Source organism: Gastrolobium bilobum, unplaced genomic scaffold (genome assembly GCF_033153095.1).
Source record: "Gastrolobium bilobum isolate Gb01-03AN ecotype WA unplaced genomic scaffold, APGP_CSIRO_Gbil_v1 utg46318, whole genome shotgun sequence".
Lineage (NCBI taxonomy): Eukaryota > Viridiplantae > Streptophyta > Magnoliopsida > Fabales > Fabaceae > Gastrolobium > Gastrolobium bilobum.
The window spans coordinates 142823-164817 of NW_026896219.1; the positions used below are offsets into that span (position 1 = coordinate 142823).

Sequence of the window (21995 nt, forward strand, 5' to 3'; positions counted from 1 at the left end):
ATTTGTCATATTACTAATCCAGCCCTTATGTTAACTTCACTCTTGGCTATTAACTTAGCCATATTTTTATGATTCCATAATCCACCAATGTGATTTAATTATGTCTCACTTCATTATTTTCAAGTTTGGGACAACTTTTGCCTAATTGCATTTTTGCCCCGAAAACTCTCATTATTTGTAATTTTGCCCAAAAGTGGTTTTATTACTTAAAATTAGGTCTTTCATCTCATTAATCCCTATTATTCGTGATTAATCCTTTAATCAATTCATAAATTCATAATTCACAGGTTAGAGTTATTATAAAATCCATTAATATTTGTTTATACGGTATTGTTCACGTTTATAGTACTATTCACGACGAAATAGTATAACTCAATACAGTTAATAAATAGAGTATTGTCAATAATATGGATGCAAAATTTGAGATCGAGAAGTTCAATGGGAGTAATTTCTCCCTCTGAAAACTGAAGATGAAAACAATCATGAGGAAGGACAATTACTTAGCCACAATCGAAGACAGACCTATAGAAGTAACAAAAGAAGAAAAAATAGATACTAATGCTATTACAAATCTGTTCCTAGCAAAGATGGACTCGATCTTGTCAAGTGTTGCTAAAAAGAAGATAATAAAGGAAATTTGGGATGTGCTCACCAAATTATATGAGGTCAAATCTCTTCATAATAAGATATTCTTGAAGAAGAGACTATATACTCTTCGAATGAGTGAGTCCATAATAATAATGGACCACATCAACAATTTGAATATATTGTTTCTTAACTTACATCATTGGATTGCAACGTAGTAGAAAGTGAACGTGCCAAGCTTTTACTCTAAAGTATACTTGATTCATATGATCAACTCATCATCAACATAATAAATAAAGAGTTATCAAACATCCTGTCTTTCAATGATATTACTTGATAAACCCTTGGTTTACCATGTTTTTAGGCTATAAAGTATACAAGAATTATATGGTAGATTGCATGGAATTCAAGGCGTTATATGATAAAATCATAAAGATTTGAAAATTGAGCTAATGTTTTGATATCTTGCTCATTTTGAAGGTAAATCCACAAGATTTGGTGCTAAGAAGTGATAAAGGAATCATAACAAAGATTTGAAGCTCAATCTGTCAGCCTAATCTGCAGGATCTTAAATAAAAACAAAAACAAATCAATATTTGGTTGGGAATTGATAGAGATTCATAGGGAGATTTGATGAATAATTAAAAGATATGGCTTCAAAAGTTATAAATAGGGAGCTTGGGGTTAATGGAATTAACTCATTCCCAGACACACAACAGGAAATACACAGAGACCCAAGGGAGGAATCCTGTTGCGGACTGGGGAGCCAAGTCAACATCACACCAATGGAGGCTTAAGGAACTATTTTCTTTCTTATTGCTTTTAATTCCAGTATGCTAGGCTAAGTTTTTATGTAGTTAGGGGTAGATGAAACCCAATTGAATCCTTATGTTTATGAATTAAATTGTCTCTGAATTTTTTTCTTTTTATATTTGAATAAATTTATCTGTCTTTAATACTTTCTATGAGTTTGCTACTTATAGATTGATTTAGGGAAATTGTATGACAATATGGATGTTGGTGCATGAACCTTGATTTGATAAATTTATCACAATCCTTGTGATCTAGGGATAGACATAGGGAAATTATGCAATCTTTAAATTCTTGATCTTAATGCATGTTTTCTTGGGGAATAATCGGAGAACTAGAGTTTTTTCAAGATCACATAGATTTAGGGTAACAAGGAATTGAGCCCTAATTAACTTAGTAAGAATTTATTGGCATTATATTAAAAGAAGATTCTTGACAGTTTAATTCATAGCATATAGAGGAGATTGTGGGAGGTCGAAACCCTAACTACGCTTGTTTTTAATCTTTAAATCAATCATCTTTCCAATTGCTTTTTAATTCTGAATTTTAAATTGCATGTTATTAATTGTTTTCTTTTTAATTTCAATTTTCTTCATCTAAATATTGATTGTCCAACTAAACCGCGATTAGCGAACTAGTGTTTGAAACCCAATCCTTGTGAGAACGATCTCGTACTCCGGTACACTTTTATTACTTAACGACCGGTGCACTTGCCGAGTCGCAACAAGTTTTTGGCGCCGTTGCCGGAGATTGGATCCTTCAACATTAGAAGTAACTAAAAACTGTTTATATTGGACGTTTTAAATTTCTGCAATTTAAATTCTGCATTAATATTTTTTTTTAAGTTTTTTAAATTTTTTAAATTTTTTTTGTTTAAATTTTTTAAATTTTTTTCTGCATTTTCTGCATTATATTTTTTTGTTTAAATTTCCTGTTTTATGCATTTTCTATTTTTCTGCATAATCTTTTACTCTTAGTTTATGCGAGGTATTGTTAATCCACGATCCTTGCAGTTTGATCCTTAGATAGAAAAAACAGCCAAAAAACTCAGAAAAAGCGCAAAAGAAAGAAAAGCAAAAGAAGCAAAAGCATCAAGCTCGACGGAACCAAAGGAGAAACTATGGTTGACAACAACGCGATTTAGAATCCTCCCAGAGCTTTGGGAGATTACATGACTCCAGCCCGAGTTCCGCAGACGGCGAGTATTGTTAGACCCAATGTGAAAGCTAACAACTTTGAGCTCAAGCCAGCACTACTAAACTGATTCGAAAAGATCAGTTCGCTGGAGGAAGTACCGAAGACCCCTATAGTCATCTAGAGAATTTCTTGCTCTACTGTGATACCTAGAAGATGAATGGAGAATTCAAAATGCAATTGGCGTTTTAATAAATACAAATACTAGATATGACATATTTGGTGACTATTGCATGAAAAATTATTTGAGGCCCACTCTTACATAAGCTTCAAGAGGACACTAGTTCGCTCAACAGACTTTATGGATCCTTACGATATTGGAGACTACATGGGCCACTCTAACAACATTATCAGCCATTGCATGAACTATTATTAAGATTAAATTTATTCTTATTATGAAAGCCTAATACATAAAACAAAAGTAAAAAAAAAATCAATCAAAAATGAAGAAAAAAGATGCAAGAGCTCGGAAAGGATCCAATAGCCAAATCCAAATAATTCAAGCAGGATAACTCATCTCTTTTATAAAATAAAAGCCCAAAAGAAAAAGGCCTTGTGAAATTATAGGATAGATAACAATTTGGATTAGCCGAAAACCAAAAATAGTCCTATCCAACAATCAAACAACTAGCCCAAAATACAAACCTAACCCAGGTAATAGCAAACCTATGTTGGTTTTGATATATCCGAAGAAGTTCCGAACCCATAACAAACACACGCTTTGATTTGGAAACCCGAATATACGAGAAATTTTCAAATGCTCACGGAGTACTTTTTTTTCTTGTTTTGTATTATTCACTAAGTGTCGCATCAATTATTATATTAATTAAAAACATTTTTGAAAGTAAGAGATAATAATGATTTACCTAACAAAGATAGTACTCAATAACTAATATAGAGTAAGAACTTTAACTTACTTTAGAGTCACTTTAAAATCTCTGAGAAATACAAATGTTAGGACTAATATATTTGGGCCTAGCAACTTATTTTTATGCTAAACCGTACGAGACCTATTACATTTTAGACCATTATTTTGCTAGACCATTTAGCTTCACGAGGATGTGATATGAATCTTAGTAAAATCTTATCTCAAAAGCTAGTTCATGAGATTCGAGAGCATATAAAGTTTATATAAATCTCACATTAATTATTCATATAATCAATATGAGACTCAAGTCTTATACCTTGCAATTGGATCGTAATATTCTATCATGTTTCGCAGTTTCGGTGCCCACGCAGGTTGGTTTTGTGTTAATTTTTTACTAGTTCTGGGTGAACACTGCAATACTAGCATCACCAGTCATGCCACTTGATTGCAGCTGGGAGACATAGTAGAAAGCTCTGATATCAATTGATATGAACCTAGAAAGAATTTTATTTCAAAAGCTAACTCATAAGGTAGGAGAGCTCAAAGTTCATATAAATACCATATTAGTCAGTCACACATATAACCAATGTGAACTCAAGTTCCAAAAATTGCAATTTGATTCTAACATGGTGACCGACCTAAAATTTTTAAATGCGATTAATATAATATTTAAAAAATTAAAATAAACGAGAATTAATAAATTTGGAAAAATCGGTTTCATAATAATAACAAATAAATCTGGGAATTCGCCCATTTATCAATTGAATTTTAATTTTTTTAAATAAAAAATAAATGACTAACAAAATTAACTAAATTTTGGATCATTAACTCAATTTGACCCAACTTTAAACACTAACCCAACTTTGAGTTAGGTCACATTAGACCCAACAAAAAGAGTTAAGAAAAAATTGATGTTAAATTTTGGTAACTATATTCATTATTTTATCGAATTATTGGAGTAAGTTCATATCAATTTTAACAGCTGTACTCCTAATATATACCCATTGAAACTCTAAAATTGCTAGATTTTGTATGAAAACAGAAGGCCATCTTGGTAATTTTCATTTTTCCAATAAAAAGCCCACGGGTTCCGCCTTACTCGAAGTGTCTAATTTGTTTTTTCACTTTGTTCTCTCTATCTCTCCCCAGGGTTTTGCTTTTTAGCTTAAACCCGCGGCCATGGCGATGAGGGCAGCACTGGCGGCGCCCCGCGGTTTGCGGCGGCTTTTCTGCACGAACTCAACCTCTCCTTCTCCTACCTTCCCTTTCGTTCCTCCGCCGTCTGCGGCGGCGCCTTCCGCCCGACAGATGGCGGATCCCAGCACCAACCTCTTCGTCTCTGGTCTGTCTTCCTCTATCCTTATTATTATTGATTTAACAGCAATATAAAGTGAACTGAAACCTTGCTTCTCTGTTATTTTGCTTTGTGAATCTGTTAGTGTATGTTTGGATTTTCCATGGGTTTTAACTTAAATAAAGTGTGTGTGTTTGTGTTATATATTTGATATGATTGTTAGCGGACCAGAAAATGATACATGGGGACACAGAATTAATCGGATGCTAACTTCTAAATCATGCATATTTTTGAAGTTTCGAACAGATTAAGGTTGTCTGTTCTACTCAATTGTTCTGTTACTCGTATGTAGCATTATTGATTCTGAATTTCAGAAGAAAAGGACACTATAAAAGATGTTAGGTTTCTTCTTTTGCGATAACCGCTAGCTCAATCAGCTTAAGCTTTTCCTAAATGTGAATCCCTTTTTTTTCCTTTCTGATCTGAAATTTAGAATATTTATATTGCAAAAGAGCAATGTGAGGAGCACGAATATGCAACAAGTAATTTTTATTAATCCTGTTAAGCATTGCTGTTTCTGAATCAATGAATTGACCTTAGAAGGAGCTTTTTCCATATTGTTTGTGAAGAAGGAAGATTTGGTGATTAAACGAATGAATGAGAATCTGAAAGATTGACGAACTAAAAAATACACTGTGAATTGGCGGAGAAATCAATAGGTATAAGTAGAACAAGAGGAGGGGCTGTGATAAGGAAAGACCTTATCTATGAAGAACAATGGGGGAGGAAGAAGGAAAGAACAGAGAACAGAGGAAGAGGAGAATGAATCGATTGTATTATTACTCCATGAATGATCCTTCCTATTACATCCAGATACCCTTTTATACTCAAGGGTCCTTACACTCTTAACCAACAAGGTTTATTACATTGTCTAACTGACTGACAGTAACTGAATAACAAACTAACTACCATTAACTGAACTAATAGTAACTGACTTCCACTAACTAATGTCCTTACTAATTATAGTTCCTCACGATAACGATGTGGGACTATCTTAGTTCTTTTTGCTCGCCTTTCTGCTATACTGGTTTCATGGACTCCTTCTTCTACTTCTCCTTGCTCTTCCCTCGTATCAATACCCTCTCGATCACAAACAACCTTGTCCTCAAGGTTGAAATGAGGATACTGTTGTCTGAAGTTATCCCAGTCTTCCCATGTGACAGTTTCTTGGGCCATATCTGCCCATAGAACTTGCACCTGTTCACACGGCTTGCCATCTTCTACTATAGTTCTCCTTTGCAATATTTGTTGTGGTTCCAAAATGGGATGGCCACTAGTAAAGACTTCTGGCAATGGAAATGATGGAGGAGTAGCATGCCCTTTGAACGGCTTCAGCAATGACACATGGAAGGTGTTGTGTATCTTTGCTGTTGTTGGTAATTCTAGCTGGTATGCAACTTGGCCAATCTGTTTGAGTATAGTAAAAGGTCCAAAATACCTTCTTGCAAGCTTATTAGACATACGATTAGCTACTGATGTTTGGCGGTACAGCTATAATTTGACCCACACCAGCTCTCCAATGTTGTAGTGGATATCTCTTCGATGTTGATTGGCATTCTTTTGCATCTTCTGCATCTTCTGCTGGGCATGTTGCAAGTTCCTCTTTAATTCTGAAAGCATCTCCTGTCTGGTGCACAAGAGCCTGTCCACTTCTTCTAATGAGGCTGAAGAAGGTAAGTAGTCGAGTATAGATGGAGGTTCTCTGCCATATACTGCTTTGAAAGTGGTCATTCCTGCAGAAGAGTGAAAGGCTGTGTTATAGCTAAATTTTGCCTAATGCAAGAAATTGAACCAATGTCTGGGCTGGTCAGCTACAAAACACCTTAAATACTATTCCAGTGTCCTGTTCACCACTTCTGATTGCCCATCAGATTGAGGATGATAGGCTGTGGTTCTCTTGAGTATTGTGCCACTCAATTTGAACAGCTCTGTCCAGAATTTGCTCAAGAATAATGGATCACGGTCAGAAATTAATGACCTTGGGAACCCATGTAATTTGCAGACTATTTGAGAGAATAAAAGTGCCACTTTTGCTGCATGAAATTTGGCTGGTAATGCTCCAAAGTGAGCATACTTAGATAATCTGTCAACTACAACTAAAATAGTAGTGTAACCATTCGAATTTGGTAAGCCTATGATAAAATCCATAGTTAGATCTTCCCAAACTTTTTCTGGTATTGGAATAGGTTGTAGCAAACCTGCAGGAGCTTGAGTGGAGTATTTAGATTGTTGACAAATCAAGCATTGATTCACAATTTTTTTTACATCATGATTCAGGCCTGGCCATGTGAATGCAGCTGCAGTTCTGGCTACTATCTTCTGGATTCCATGGTGACCCCCAGTTGGTGTAGCATGTGTTTCTTGTAATATTTTCTGTATTAAAGGTGATGTGGGATCAAGTAGTAGCTTCCCTTGTTTGAGTAAGAGTCCATCTCTGACCTCCATATTCGTGCTTCTTGTTTGTAAATTCAACTCATTGTAAAGATGCAAAAAATATTGCGACTCCTTATTCTCCTTGCGCAAGGTGTCTAAAATGTCAAACTGAATTGTTGACAGTGTGGACAATGAGAAGGTAGCTGGGTGCCTAGATAGAGCATCAACTACTCTATTTTCCTTCCCTGGCTTGTATACTATGGAATACTGAAATCCTAGTAACTTAGCCAAATAATACTGCTGTTCTGGTGTTTGTACCACTTGATCAAGTAAAGCTCTAAAGCTTTTTTGATCCGTGCGAATGAGAAACCTCCTACCTAGCAGGTACTGGCGCCATTTCTTCACAGCTTCTGTGATTGCATATAGCTCTCTCACATATGCTGAGGCTTTTTGCATCCTTAATGATAGCTTTTTGCTAAAGTAAGCTATTGGATGTTCTTTTTGGAGTAGCACTGCTCCCACACCTAAATCAGAAGCATCGGTTTCAATGATAAATTCCTGGTTAAAATTTGGAAGAATCAGAATCGGTGCTGATAGCATGGCAGATTTGAGGAGCTGAAATGCTTCCTGGGCAGTTGAGGTCCAAAGGAATGAATCCTTTTTTAACAAATCTGTAAGGGGTGATGCAATTGATGCATAGTTGCGAACGAATCTTCTATTGTAGCCAGTAAGTCCCAAGAATCCCCTTACTTGTTTAATGTTTTTGGGAGTTGGCAAATCTGCCATTGCTTGAATTTTTGATTGATCCATATGTACTCCTGTTGTTGAGACAATGTGACCAAGATACTCCACTGATTGCTGCGCAAAAGAGCATTTGTTTTTCTTGATATAAAACTGATTATCTTTCAATGTGATAAGTACTGACCTGAGGTGTTTCCAATGATCTTCGAGGGATTGGCTGTAAATCAAGATGTCATCAAAGAATACAGCTACAAATCTCCTCAAGAATGGCTGCAATTGTAGGTTCATGGTGGCTTGGAAAGTAGATGATGCATTTGTGAGACTAAAAGGCATCACCAAGAACTCATAGTGGCCTTGGTGTGTCCTAAATGCAGTCTTATGAATATCAGGGGGATGGACTTTGATTTGATGATACCCTGCCCTCAAGTCTAACTTGGAAAAAAATTTAGATCCTCCCAATTCATCCATTAGCTCATCTGCTGTTGGAATGGGAAATCTATTCCTGATTGTGATGTTATTAAGGGCTCTATAGTCTATACAAAATCTCCATGAGCCATCTTTCTTTTTGACTAGTAATACAGGTGAAGAGAAAGCACTAGTGCTATGCCTGATAAAACCCAATTCCAGCATGTTGGCTACCTGTTTCTCAATTTCATTCTTTTGGAAATGTGGATACCTGTATGGTTTCACATTGACTGGCTGGGATTGTGGTTCTAGATGAATTTCATGATTGAAGTCTCGATAAGGTGGTAATTTTGTGGGCTCTTGAAATATTTCCTCAAATTCATTCAACAGTTGTTGAATTTGTGGACTCCTGACTTCATTGGATACTGTTTGCTGTGAATCTATCACTGTCAGCTGATACAATGAAGCAATTTGACCAGAAGTGTGGATCTTTTTAAACTGGTTCAAGGAAATGGGGCTGCTGTGTTGTTCTCCATTTAACTTGATGATTTCTCCTTCCCATGTGAATTCCATAGTTAGCCGTTGGTAGTCTACCACAATTGGACCTAGGAGTTGTAGCCATTGTACTCCTAGTACCATATCCACTCCTTGGATAGGTAGAACATGGAAATCAACAAGGAATATATGTTGCTGTATCTTGACAGGTACTGCTGCGCAAAATCCTTGACATTTTAGGACTTGGCCATTTCCTACCATAACATTGAATTGTCTTTCTGTGGACATAGGTAGATGTAGGGAAGAAACCACTTGTGGCTGTAGGAAGTTATGAGTGCTTCCTCCATCAACCAACAGTAACATTTCTGTCTTCCCAATATGTCCATGGAATCTTTAGAGTTTGTGGTACCACGAAGCCTGACAGAGCATGGAAACTAATCTGTGGAGTTTCCTGTTGCACTACTAATGATTCCTGATCTATTAACATAGACTCTTCATGAGTAACATCAGCATCAGCATTCAAGGAAATTTCATCATCCGGTACAATTAATATGTGTACAGAAGCCTTACACTTATGGCCACAAAAATATTTTTCTCCACAAGTAAAACATAAGTTCTTGTCTCTCCTCTCTTGTATTTCACTCTGTGTTAGCTGTTAGAATATTAGATATGATATGATTAGATTTGATTAGATATGATTGGATTCTGTCTTATCCGTAAATAGTCTGACTGTATTCTGACTGTATTAGGATTAGGTTTGGATTAGGTTTGGGCCTTACACTTAAGCCCATTAGGGTCTCTATATATTGTAACTCCCTGACACAGATCAATACACAACGTATTCTTTTACATTTAACTTGGTATCAGAGCTATTTCGTTTTGGGAACCCTCGCTTCCGCTTAGAAATCTTGTTCTTCGCTTTAAAACCTAAGCCCACTGCTTAGGAGTCATCTTTTCTTTGCCGTGCGTCCTTCCGGTAAGACATCAAAGGCTGTAAGTTCTCTCCAGGCATCTTCTGCACGTGTCCACATCCCCAAACAGTCACCGGAGCACCATCAGCCACCGTTCAGGCTGCCGGAGTACTTTTCCGGCGAGTTTTCAGTCTGGAACGAACGCGAACAGAACCCTCTCCTCCCGGCGACCTGCTCTGTGGAAGTCCGGCCACCATCGGAGTTGTCACGCGCTCTCACGCGCCTCCAGTCTTCTCTGCGCGTGGGCTTCACGCGCCACCTTCTGCCGGCGCGTGAGCACTATTCCGGCGGCTTTTTCCGGCCGGTCTTGGACAGAGAAGCTCGTCTTCTCCTCCTCTTTCTGGATCTGTGGTTGGTTCTTTGTGGGTCTGGCTTTTTGTGCGCACCTCTTCTTGATTGGTGATCATGTTCGTTTCTCTTTATTCGGTTTGTATCTTTGTGATTTGATACTATGGCAGCAAACCCTCCAATTCATTCGGAGGTCAAGTCTCCATCTCTTCCTTTGAGAAATTCTCCCAATATCATCTCTACCAATATTGGGTCCATTACCTCTTCAAAATTGAAGGGATCTGTTAATTACAAGAACTGGGCCACCTCTGTTCGAGTTTGGTTCTTTGGACAAGGATATGGGAACCATCTCACAACTAAGTCTACTGATGTCCCTAAGGAGGACAAGTCTGATTGGGAAAAGATTGACAACCAGCTTCCGAGTATCCTCTGGCAATCCATTGATCCGATTGTCTTGGATATCTTTTATTCATTTCAAACTTGCACTGAAGTGTGGGAGGAAGCAAAAAACCTCTACACGAATGATGTTCAGCAGCTCTATTTCATCATCTCTCAGTTTATGGAATTGAGCAAATCATCCGACATTCAGATGGAGACATATATTGGCAAGAGTCGCTCTTTGATGCAGGCATATTTGGATATGCTGCCTTACCCTATTGATGCTACTGCATATCGGAAACAGGTGGAACGTCTCTTTATGGTTGCCACACTTTCTGGCCTTCCCGAAGAATATGATAATGTTCGTGATACTATCTTGACTAGTGGGGAGCCTGATCTATCCATGACGTATCAGCGTCTTCTGAATTTGAATAAGAAATCTGCTCCTGCATCGTCTTCTGCTGTTGATTCTACTGCTCTAGTTTCCCGTACTGATTTTCGCGGGCATATTGGAGGTGGACGTGGTTGTGGTAGAGGCTCAGGAGGCCGGGGCCCAGGAGGCCCAGGAGGACGTAGCCCAGGAGGTCGTGGCCCAGGAGGCCCAGGAGGTCCAGTCGGACGTGGTCAGCGACCTCGTTGTCATTACTGTCAGCAACTTGGTCATTATGAGGAACGCTGTTACACCAAGTATCCTCACATGCGACCTTCTTTTGCTGCTAATGTAGCTCAATCGGATATTGCTTCAAATGGTTCAGTCTCTCTCTCCTCTGAAGAATATGCAGCATTCCAGGCCCTTCTCAAGAAGTCCTCTCCTCAATCTCAGGCCTCTGCTTCAGAAACTGGTAATCCTGTTGCTTGTGTTTCTCATTCTGCATCACTTGGTCCTTGGATATTTGACTCAGGTGCTACTGATCACCTCTGTGGTAATAAGGAACTCTTTTCTTCCCTTAGATATTCTAATAATTTACGCTCTTTTACTCTTGCTGATGGAACTAAGGCCCCCGTTCATGGGATTGGACAAATCTGTCCAACCTCCTCATTGACCTTGACATCTGTCTATTACATTCCTCACATCCCTTATAATTTAATATCGGTTAGTAAATTGATCAATTCTCTTAATTGTATTGTCACATTCTCAAACCATTCTGTTTCTGTGCAGGACCCGGGTACGGGGAAGATGATTGGAGTGGGCCGTGAGTCACGGGGTCTGTTCTACCTTGATGTGCCGAGTCCTTCAGTTGCTTGTTCTCTCACAGAATCTCCACAGCTCATCCACAGTCGTCTCGGGCATCCTAGTCTTGCGAAACTGCAGAAGATGGTTCCTCTTTTATCCGGTCTTCAAACTTTAGATTGTCAGTCATGTCAGCAAGGAAAGCACATACGCTCCTCCTTTGCTAATCGAGTCAATAAACGAGCTGATGCTCCTTTTTCAATTATTCATTCAGATGTTTGGGGTCCTAGTCGTAGTGTGTCTATTTTAGGTTTTCGGTATTTTGTCACCTTTATTGATGATTTCTCCCGTTGTACTTGGATTTATTTAATGAAAAACCGTTCTGAGTTGTTTTCTATTTATCAAAAGTTTTCTGCTGAAATTCATACTCAATTTGGTGCTTCTATTCGTATTTTACGTAGTGATAATGCTAAGGAGTATGTTTCTGTTGACTTTTCTCACTTCTTAGCCACACAGGGTACTTTACACCAAACCACTTGTCCTCACACTCCACAACAAAATGGAGTAGCTGAACGTAAGAATAGACATCTCATTGAGATTGCCAGGACTCTTCTTATTCACATGCATGTTCCTCTTCACTTCTGGGCTGATGCAGTCCTTGCTTCTTGCTTTCTCATCAACCGCATGCCTTCATCTGTGCTTAATAATGATATTCCTCATAACTTATTGTTTCCAGATGTTCCTCTCTTTCCTCTATCCCCACATGTTTTTGGTTGTACCTGTTTTGTTCATGATCTCACTCCTGGTAAGGATAAGTTAACATCCAAAGCCTTTAAATGCATTTTTCTTGGTTATTCTCGTCTTCAAAAGGGTTATCGCTGTTACTCTCCTGACCTCAAGCGTTACTTAGTTTCCGCGGATGTCACCTTTTTTGATCAACAACCCTTTAATTCTATCCCATCTCCATTGTCACAGGTTGATCATGTTCTTCCTGTTCCTTTTCTTGACTTGTCTTTGCCAGATGCAGGTGCCTCCAGATAAGCAATCACCTATTGCTCCAGTACCTAAGGACCGTCCACTTCTCACTTATCAGCGTCGTAAGACAGTACCTCCAGTCGACTCGACCCCTGCTGACTCATTGCCCTCTGCAGTTGATTCTTCCCCTCCGGATCCTTCACCAGAGGCTCTTCCCATTGCTCAAAGAAAAGGTACACGTACTACTCGTAATCCTTATCCTCTTTATACCTTCTTGAGCTATGATCGCCTTTCTCCTCCTTATTTCACCTTTGTTTCTAGTCTTTCTTCTGTTTCTATTCCTAAGACCACAGGTGAAGCACTTTCCCATCCAGGATGGCGCCAAGCGATGCTTGATGAGATGACCGCACTTTATACCAATGGCACTTGGGACCTTGTTTCTGCTCCTCCAGAGAAGTCTATAGTTGGTTGTCGCTGGGTGTTTACTGTGAAAGTTGACCTGATGGCCATGTTGATCGTCTCAAGGCACGCCTAGTTGCCAAGGGTTTTACTCAAATCTTTGGCCTTGATTATAGCGATACATTCTCTCCAGTCGCTAAGATGGCGTCCGTCCGCCTATTTCTTGCCCTTGCTGCTGTTCGTCACTGGCCACTCCTTCAACTTGACATCAAAAATGCCTTTCTTCATGGTGATTTACAAGAAGAAGTTTACATGGAGCAACCACCTGGTTTTGTTGCTCAGGGGGAGTCTGGGAAGGTATGTCGTCTTCGAAAATCCTTATATGGTCTCAAGCAGTCTCCTCGAGCATGGTTCAGTCGCTTCAGTTCTGTTGTACAGGCGTTTGGCCTAATTCGCAGTAAAGTTGACCATTCTGTATTCTATAGGATTACATCTCCTAACAAGTGCATCTATTTGTTAGTCTATGTTGATGACATCATCCTCACCGGAAGTGATCAAGACGGAATCCATCAGTTAAAACAACATTTATTCAGTGCATTTCAAACAAAGGACCTTGGGAAGCTGCGTTACTTCTTGGGAATTGAGGTGGCGCAATCTAGACAGGGCATTTCTATCTGTCAAAGGAAGTATGCCTTGGATATCCTAGAGGAGACTGGTATGTTGGGGTGTAAACCAGTTGATACACCCATGGATCCTAATGTTAAGTTATTGCCCAGACAGGGGGAGCCGTTATCTGATCCTGGACGTTATCGAAGGCTGATTGGGAAGCTCAATTATCTTACTGTGACTAGGCCAGATATTTCTTTCGCTGTCAGTACGACCAGTTAGTTCCTTGATTCCCCTTGTGATTCACATTGGGATGCTGCTGTGAGGATCCTCCGATACATCAAAGGAGCACCAGGAAAAGGTTTGTTGTATTCGGATCAGGGAAATACAGAAATTTGTGGTTACTCAGATGCCGATTGGGCAGGATCACCCTCGGACAGACGCTCTACTTCTGGTTATTGTGTCTTCTTCGGAGGAAACTTAATCTCATGGAAAAGCAAGAAACAACCTGTTGTTTCCCGATCTAGTGCAGAAGCTGAGTATCGTGCAATGGCAAATACTACCTGTGAGTTGATCTGGTTAAAGCAGTTGATTCAGGAGCTTCATCTTTGTGAACAGAAACGACCCATGACACTCATCTGTGATAATCAAGCTGCGCTACATATATCCTCTAATCCTGTTTTTCATGAGAGGACCAAACATATAGAGATTGATTGTCACTTCATTCGGGAAAAGATTCAGTCAGGAGAAATCAAGACAGCTTTTGTCAACTCGTCTAATCAACTAGCAGATGTTTTCACTAAAGCTCTTAGAGGTCCTCGGGTTGAATACATTTGTAACAAGCTTGGTACTCATAATATATACGCACCAGCTTGAGGGGGAGTGTTAGAATATTAGATATGATATGATTAGATTTGATTAGATATGATTGGATTCTGTCTTATCCGTAAATAGTCTGACTGTATTCTGACTGTATTAGGATTAAGTTTGGATTAGGTTTGGGCCTTACACTTAAGCCCATTAGGGTCTCTATATATTGTAACTCCCTGACACAGATCAATACACAACGTATTCTTTCACATTTAACTTTAGCCTTTGAATGGTTCCCTTAGGTTGAATAATGTTGGTATTGTTACTGATAGGGTTCTTGGACAATGCAGGGTTGGTTATGGGTGTATTTGTGGGTGTAGGTAATAGTGGTGGGTAAGGGGAATGAAGTTTGGGGTAAGAGTATTTATAGGCTAATTTGGCTTCTTGTATTTTGGCTAAGGCTATGGCATTTGTAAGTGTAGTGGGTCTAAATGAATTTACTTCATGTTGAATTGTTGTCTTCAAACCAGATGTGAAACAGCTAAGTAAAAATGATTCTGATAAACCATTTACCTTATTGGACAAGGTCTCAAACTTCTCTTGATAATCGATGACTGATCCTTGTTGAGTCAACTTTGCTAACTGTCCTTGATAATCTTCCCATTCAGAAGGTCCAAACCGCACTTGTAGTGATTTGAGGAACACTGGCCATGACGTGATTGTTGTGTTTTTCTTAAGCCACTAGTACCATGATAAGGCTTTTCCTTCGAAATAAAATGGTGCAATTCGCAATCTTTGTGTATCATTCATCTCATAAAAATCAAAGAACTGTTCCACTTTGAAAATCCAATCTTGTGCATCCATGGATCCATCAAACCTGGGAACCTTGAGTCTCAAATTTCGAGTTGCTTGATGATCGTTTGCATTGATGTTCCTTTGCTGTGTTTCTGCTACTGAAGATGAAGAACTTCTTTCTTGGAAATTGTCGAAAATCACATCTAATTTGCAAGTGAGTTCTTGAAATTTCTTGTTCAACTGCTCCTTCAACGTGTCTATCTCAGACTGAGTCTGGTCCAGACGATAATCCATGGAGCGTGCTCTAGTTTCTGGAGGCATGATTCAGATGAAAGCACCAATTGATAAGGAAAGACCTTATCTATGAAGAACAATGGGGGAGGAAGAAGGAAAGAACAGAGAACAGAGGAAGAGGAGAATGAGTCGATTGTATTATTACTCCATGAATGATCCTTCCTATTACATCCAGATACCCTTTTATACTCAAGGGTCCTTACACAATTAATCAACAAGGTTTATTACATTGTCTAACCGACTAACAGTAACTGAATAACAAACTAACTACCATTAACTGAACTAACAGTAACTGACTTCCACTAACTAATGTCCTTACTAATTATAGTTCCTCACGATAACGATGTGGGGCTATCTTAGTTCTTTTTGCTCGCCTTTCTGCTATACTGGTTTCATGGACTCCTTCTTCTACTTCTCCTTGCTCTTCCCTTGTATCAGGCTGTAATGTAATCCTTTAAGTTCTTAATTATAATGGGCAATATATGGAAAGTAGAGATTAGAAAGATAATATAAGCTAGAGAAAGTCTCTAATAAAGGAACATTCCCTATCCCTGTCCAAGTGTCCACCCAGGACATGATACAAGGATAATTGCCCAACCCAAAAGGGACCTGTGGTCTACAAGGAACGTATCCCTTAGAAACAAACTTCCAGGGACTGAAATGAGTTGCATTGATTGATTGCTTTGCTGGCATCCTACCTATTTTTATTTAAACTTGCTCTAAATTACTTGGTGCAGTGACACAAAAGAAAAAGAAAAAGTAAAGAACTATAATTGTTTAGCCACCAAAGGAATGTTTTTGATACATCAAATTCCGAGCCAATGCCTCCTCATTTTTGCTTTATAGAAATGCCATAGATGTTACAATTGTCTCTTGCAATTTTTATCCCCGTGAAAAAGACAATTTTCTAGTGCACTGCTAAGATTGAGCCTTTTTCCCATGCAACATGTCATCAGTTTGGCTAACTCTTTTGTTACTTGTATTATTTAGTTTGCTATGTTGATCTTTGGTGTAATCTTAAACTTTCAGGGCTTAGCAAACGTACTACTACAGAAAGGCTCAGGGAAGAATTTGCAAAGTTTGGTGAAGTTGTTAATGGTTTATTCTCCATCTCTAAGCATATTTAACATTCAAGCTGTTCAGCTATTTACGCATTTACTCTTTGTTGTTATGTCTTGAAAATCTAGTCTGAAATGGTACTGGTTTCTTTTTTGCTGTTTTCAGCAAGGGTGGTTACTGATCGAGTCTCAGGTTACTCTAAGGGGTTTGGTTTTGTGAAATATGCTACTATAGAAGAGGCTGCAAAGGGCATTGAGGGCATGGATGGCAAGGTAAGCTGGATTAAACCCTGTCCCTTACACCTTGATGTGAGACTGAGAAATTTATTTCTTTTAGAACATTGTTGCCTCGGATTTGTCTCTACATGTGTATATTCATGCAAAATAAGATTCGAGATTTGGCACATTATAAGATGAAAATTTTATTACTTGACAGTGTCGTCAATGCATTCACCATTCTTGAGGCAAAATTTTGCTTACAGATTGCTGTGAGTTTGCTCCAAATAACACAAGTTTTTTTCAATTCTCTCCCCAACTTCATATGGAATTCAATGATTGAACTCTCCAATATTTAGAGTATCTGCTTCTTAGCCACCCTTAACCTGTAAATTGTGTGTATTGCTATGCTCATATAAATATGCATAGCTTGACCTAGCAACTGTAAATGTGAATTACTGAGTTTCATTAACAGTTGGTTGTTGATTCGATGAATTTTTTATTGCCTTGTTCATGTTAATATGTTTGGGAGACCTTTGTCTGTGTTGTTCTTCTACAAAGTTAATGCACAGGTTGCTTTTTGTTTTGACTTTCTACCAAACTTCTGTGGCTTTTCCAATACTGCTGACTGAAATTTCTTCCATGCAATACAGTTTTTGGATGGTTGGGTTATATTTGCAGAGTATGCAAGACCAAGACCGCCACCGGGACAACCTGTAAATATGACTCCTCAGTATGGCCGGCAGTGATTCCTATTATTTATCTGAAACATTATTTGAGCCTTTTTGAACTGGTTTATTGTTCACATTTCAATTGAAAATCATGAAGTTTTATTTACAAGGACATGTATGCCTGGGTGGTCTTTAAATTAATTACCTATAAAAGTTTTAGATGTTGTAATGGGATGATAACTTTATATGACTCTCTTGCAATGTTAGTTTTCTCGGCAATAGCTCTGAAAATTTTGTGGTTATGGCTACTCCGAGGAAACTGCGTGTTTGTACTATATAGTACTGGTGCTGGTGTTTGGACTGTTTGGAGTTACTTTGAAACGAGATATGATGGTTCTTGTCAATGAAGTATGAGCATGCTATAATTGTGTGGGAGTTATTTGTGTTAGAATTATGTTTATGCTTGCTGCAAAACGGTTGCATATAACCATTGGTGCATGATTGTTAAACATTGAATGTAATGGTTAAGCGATGCCTTGCACAATTGCGCGCACACAATTTGACAGCTAGTTTTTTGTTGGCCGTAGAAAACTAAAGCGCGAACACTGATGCTGAACACAACACGACACGGCGGCATATTAGAATTGAAAGGTTCACATGCTTTGAAGCATGTCTGACATGACTACAGAAACAATTTATCTAAACTGTACACGTTTCTTATTAGCATTGAGAATGGATTTAGTTTAGTTCAACCCAAAAACTAGTTTGAAGGGGGGGAACTTGTTCAAGTCATTATAAAAGAGGTGCTTTGCTAATTTATTTAGCTAATGTGGTGTTATAGCTCTTCCTTTAACTGGAATAGATTAGGTTGTGTAGCTTAGGCCCTTCCTTTTTTTCTCTTCTTCTCTATCGAAACATATTTCAAGGATAGGATTGGACAGGGATAGGTGGAAAATGAATTGCAGAGAAAATTCACCATTTTAGTCCGAAATTGTTTTATTTTTTTTTAATTATTTTCTTATATTTTTGTAAATAACTTATAACTTTCTCAATTTCAAAATAATAATAAAATTTCTTTTTGCTTTCTATGCCAACTTCTCTATCCCAAAAAAGCAATTCAAAATCTATGTATGAGCAAGATAATTATATTAAAATTTATCAATGAATAATTAAAAGTAAGTCTATTCACCACAAATTGGATAAGATTATTCATCTTAACTAATGATTTTAAGTTCAAATTTTAGGTAGGCATATTTGTTAAAAAAAAACGTAATAAGGAGAGTTTTCCCATTCTTAGGGTCATTCCCAACTGGATTAGTTGGATAATTAATAAAACAAATTATTTTAATTGACGAGTTCCAAAATAAATATAAATTTTTATATTTTTTAAGTTTTTGTTTTTATCCACTATTTTTTTTTTCTATTTAAAATTTTGAATTATTTACAGTAAGGGGATATGATTGTTTCTTGTTCTTCCATAATTTGAGAATTGAGATAGTAATCAAATTAATCTTTAAAATTAATATTATATTTTATGGACATTTAACTCTTTTGTAGTTATATCTCTATTATCCATTAATCTTTTTATAAAAAAATAATGTTTTCTTAGTTTTTTGAAATGATATAAATGAAAAATAATATTTTTCTTTAAAATTACTAATATTTAAAATAGAAGGAAGTATTTATGTATCAAAAAATAAATAAATTAGAAGAAGTACTTGCAATGATCTCCATCCAAAAATTCATGCAGTCAACTACCGTTATCATCTTTTAGAGTCTCGTTATTTTGTTCTTTATTGCTTTACTTCTGTCGACATTCCTTGAAAAACTTAGGGTCTCCTTCTGTAAGCCACACAACCCTAGATCTTCAACACCACGTGATTTCTTGTCTTTGTGTGAGATCCTTTTTTTTCTATACCTTACATGCACATATCCTTACTAGACAATGAGGAAATTCGTTTCTCAACATTATCAAAGGAAGTCATTTTTTTTCTATACCTTACATGCACATATCCTTACTAGACAATGAGGAAATTCGTTTCTCAACATTATCAAAGGAAGTCTTATTCCATAATTTTAAATTATTGCTCACCAAGTTAATAGAGTTAACCATGTTCCCATAAGAGAAAATTTTCATTATTCAACAATCAAAGTGCATTACCTATTAAAGTTAGAAAAAATTGATCTACCTAACAACTTCTTTATAATTAATGTCATACCAATCTATATATAAAGGGAAAAATATTAGAAACAACGTCTGCTAGGGTTTGCGATGAACCATGCCGCCAGTCAAACAAGTTCAACAGAAGAGATGGATAACCTTCAACGAGCACAAAAAGTACAAAGGAGGCGAAAGAGAGTTTAGCAATGATCATTCTATGACCCCGAGGGAGGAAGAATGGATGAGAGGAAATCCTTCTTGGAAGGATATTCTAATGAAGCATAACGGAGAATGGCCGTCTGATGATGATCCAGATTTTAATGAGGAAGAGGTGGAATCAGAGGAAGAGGAGGACGATGACATGCAAGTTGAGAAGTTAAGAAACTGAGATTACGATGGAAGTTCATGGATATGGCTGTATGAATTTTAAGTTATCAGATACTTTTAAAAAGAAGGCTTGGAGGAGAACCCTAATAGTGAAACTATTAGGGAAAAGGGTTTCGCTGGCTTTTATGAGACAAAGACTAGAAAATATATGGGCAAGGGATGGCAAGATCTATATAACTGATATAGAAAACGACTACATGATGGTAATATTTGAGAAGAAATAGGACATGGTGTTTGCCCTATCTGTAGGGCTATGGGTGATCTTCAATCACTATCTTGCTTTACGTTTATAGGAACCTGATTTTGATCCTAATAGATCTGCCATAGATAGGGTGACAGCTTGGGTTAGACTCCCAGGTTTCTTGATTGAATATGTGGGCACAAATTTGGTCAAATCTATTGGCAACTGGTTAGGGAAGTTTATCAAAGTCGACCAGACAACAACCAATTTAGCTAGAGGGAGATTTGCATGTGTGTGTGGAACTTGACTTGAATAAACCGCTGCAGGCAGAATATAGGATAGATGGTAGAACTAAAAAGATTGAGTATGAAGGCTTACATCTGATTTGTTATACCTATGGCCAATATGGGCACAAAACTGATATGTGCTCTAAGAATGATGTGCACGAAACAAATCAAGAAAGAATTGCTAAGGAAGGGAAGGAGGCAACAAACAAAGATGATTCCAATCAAAAGATGGATACTAATAACAGACAAATGCCTAGTCAATATGGGCCCTAAATGTTGGTCACTAAAACCAAGAAAGGAAAAAAGACTACAGATATAGAAGGGCAAGGAAATGAAGGTATAGCTACAAAGAATAATAATCCTTTATCTCGATCATCAGACATATATGAGATGCTTAAAGCAGCAACAGAAAAGGAGGAGCATCTTGTAAATGTAAAAGTGACTAATTCCAATAGTGGGAAATTGGAAGATAAAAATGCCCTTGTTCAACATGCTTCCTACGTGAAAGAAAAGAAGAAAAGGTCAATAAAGGTTATTGAGATTCCTAGTGCCTATAATGTAGTTGGGGATGTGAGTGTCAAGGGACAACTTCGAAATGGTGAAAAAGAAGTAAATAACATGACAACATCAGAAAATCAAGAGTTTACTCGAGGAAAAAAGACAAATAGGGAGATTGTTTCCAAGAGAGATCTTAAGGAATCTGACATGAATAATTTTCAGGTAGGAGTGGATCAACCTAAGCCCATGGAGGAGGATCAACATGGAATTTTTCAATCTGGGGATCAAGCACTCAATAATAGTTTGGCCTTGGCTGATTTAAGTTCCAATCCAATCCAACCCAAACCACCTGATTACAATTTTGAAGAAAACAAAGTAGTTCAGATGAAGCTCACGCATCTTCAGCAGTCTCATCTTCCAGGTAGCTTACCTGACGATACACACATCTAGGAGGTAGATCCTGCGACCAATGTGGCAAGTTTCCCATGTACATCTTAGTGTGGTATTGGTGAGGGGAGGCCAAGAGAGATTTAGACCGCACCTTAAAACTCCTTCAGGAAAAACATATAGTATAAATTTTTTTGTTGTTGGAGACAAGAACAAAGGAAGATCATTGTAGAAAATTGATGTGAAAGATCAAGTTTGATAGTTGCATTATTGAGGAAGCCAGAGGCTATATAGAGGGTATTTGGATCATTTGGTCATCACAGGTTACTAGTGTGGTTTTATGCAAAACGAATCCATAATTCTGTTATTTTCGAGTTTATTGCACTGCGGTTTATGCTAGTCCCCAAGAACTTAACAGGATGGGCCTTTGGAGAGAAATGAGGAGTTTGATTGCAAACATTAGGGATCTATGGATCATGTTAGGTGATTTTAATGAAATTGCTCATGTTACTAAGAAGAAAGAAGGTAACCCTGCAGATCCTAATAAGTGCCAAAGATTTCTAAACGTGTTGGAAGATTGTCAAGTAATGGACTTAGGCTGTTCTGGTATTTTCTTTACATAGCAGGGCCCAAAATG

General features: G+C 37.7%; 1 protein-coding gene across 1 annotated transcript; it reads left to right on the forward strand.

The window, feature by feature from the left end:
- Positions 1-4558: 4558 nt before the first annotated feature.
- Positions 4559-17861, forward strand: LOC133298306 (organelle RRM domain-containing protein 2, mitochondrial). Its single transcript, XM_061497574.1, has 4 exons — positions 4559-4799; positions 16542-16610; positions 16737-16843; positions 17440-17861. Exons 1-4 carry the CDS (start codon positions 4637-4639, stop codon positions 17533-17535), a joined length of 435 nt encoding a protein of 144 aa, XP_061353558.1. The 5' UTR covers positions 4559-4636; the 3' UTR covers positions 17536-17861.
- The last annotated feature ends 4134 nt before the right edge of the window (positions 17862-21995 follow it).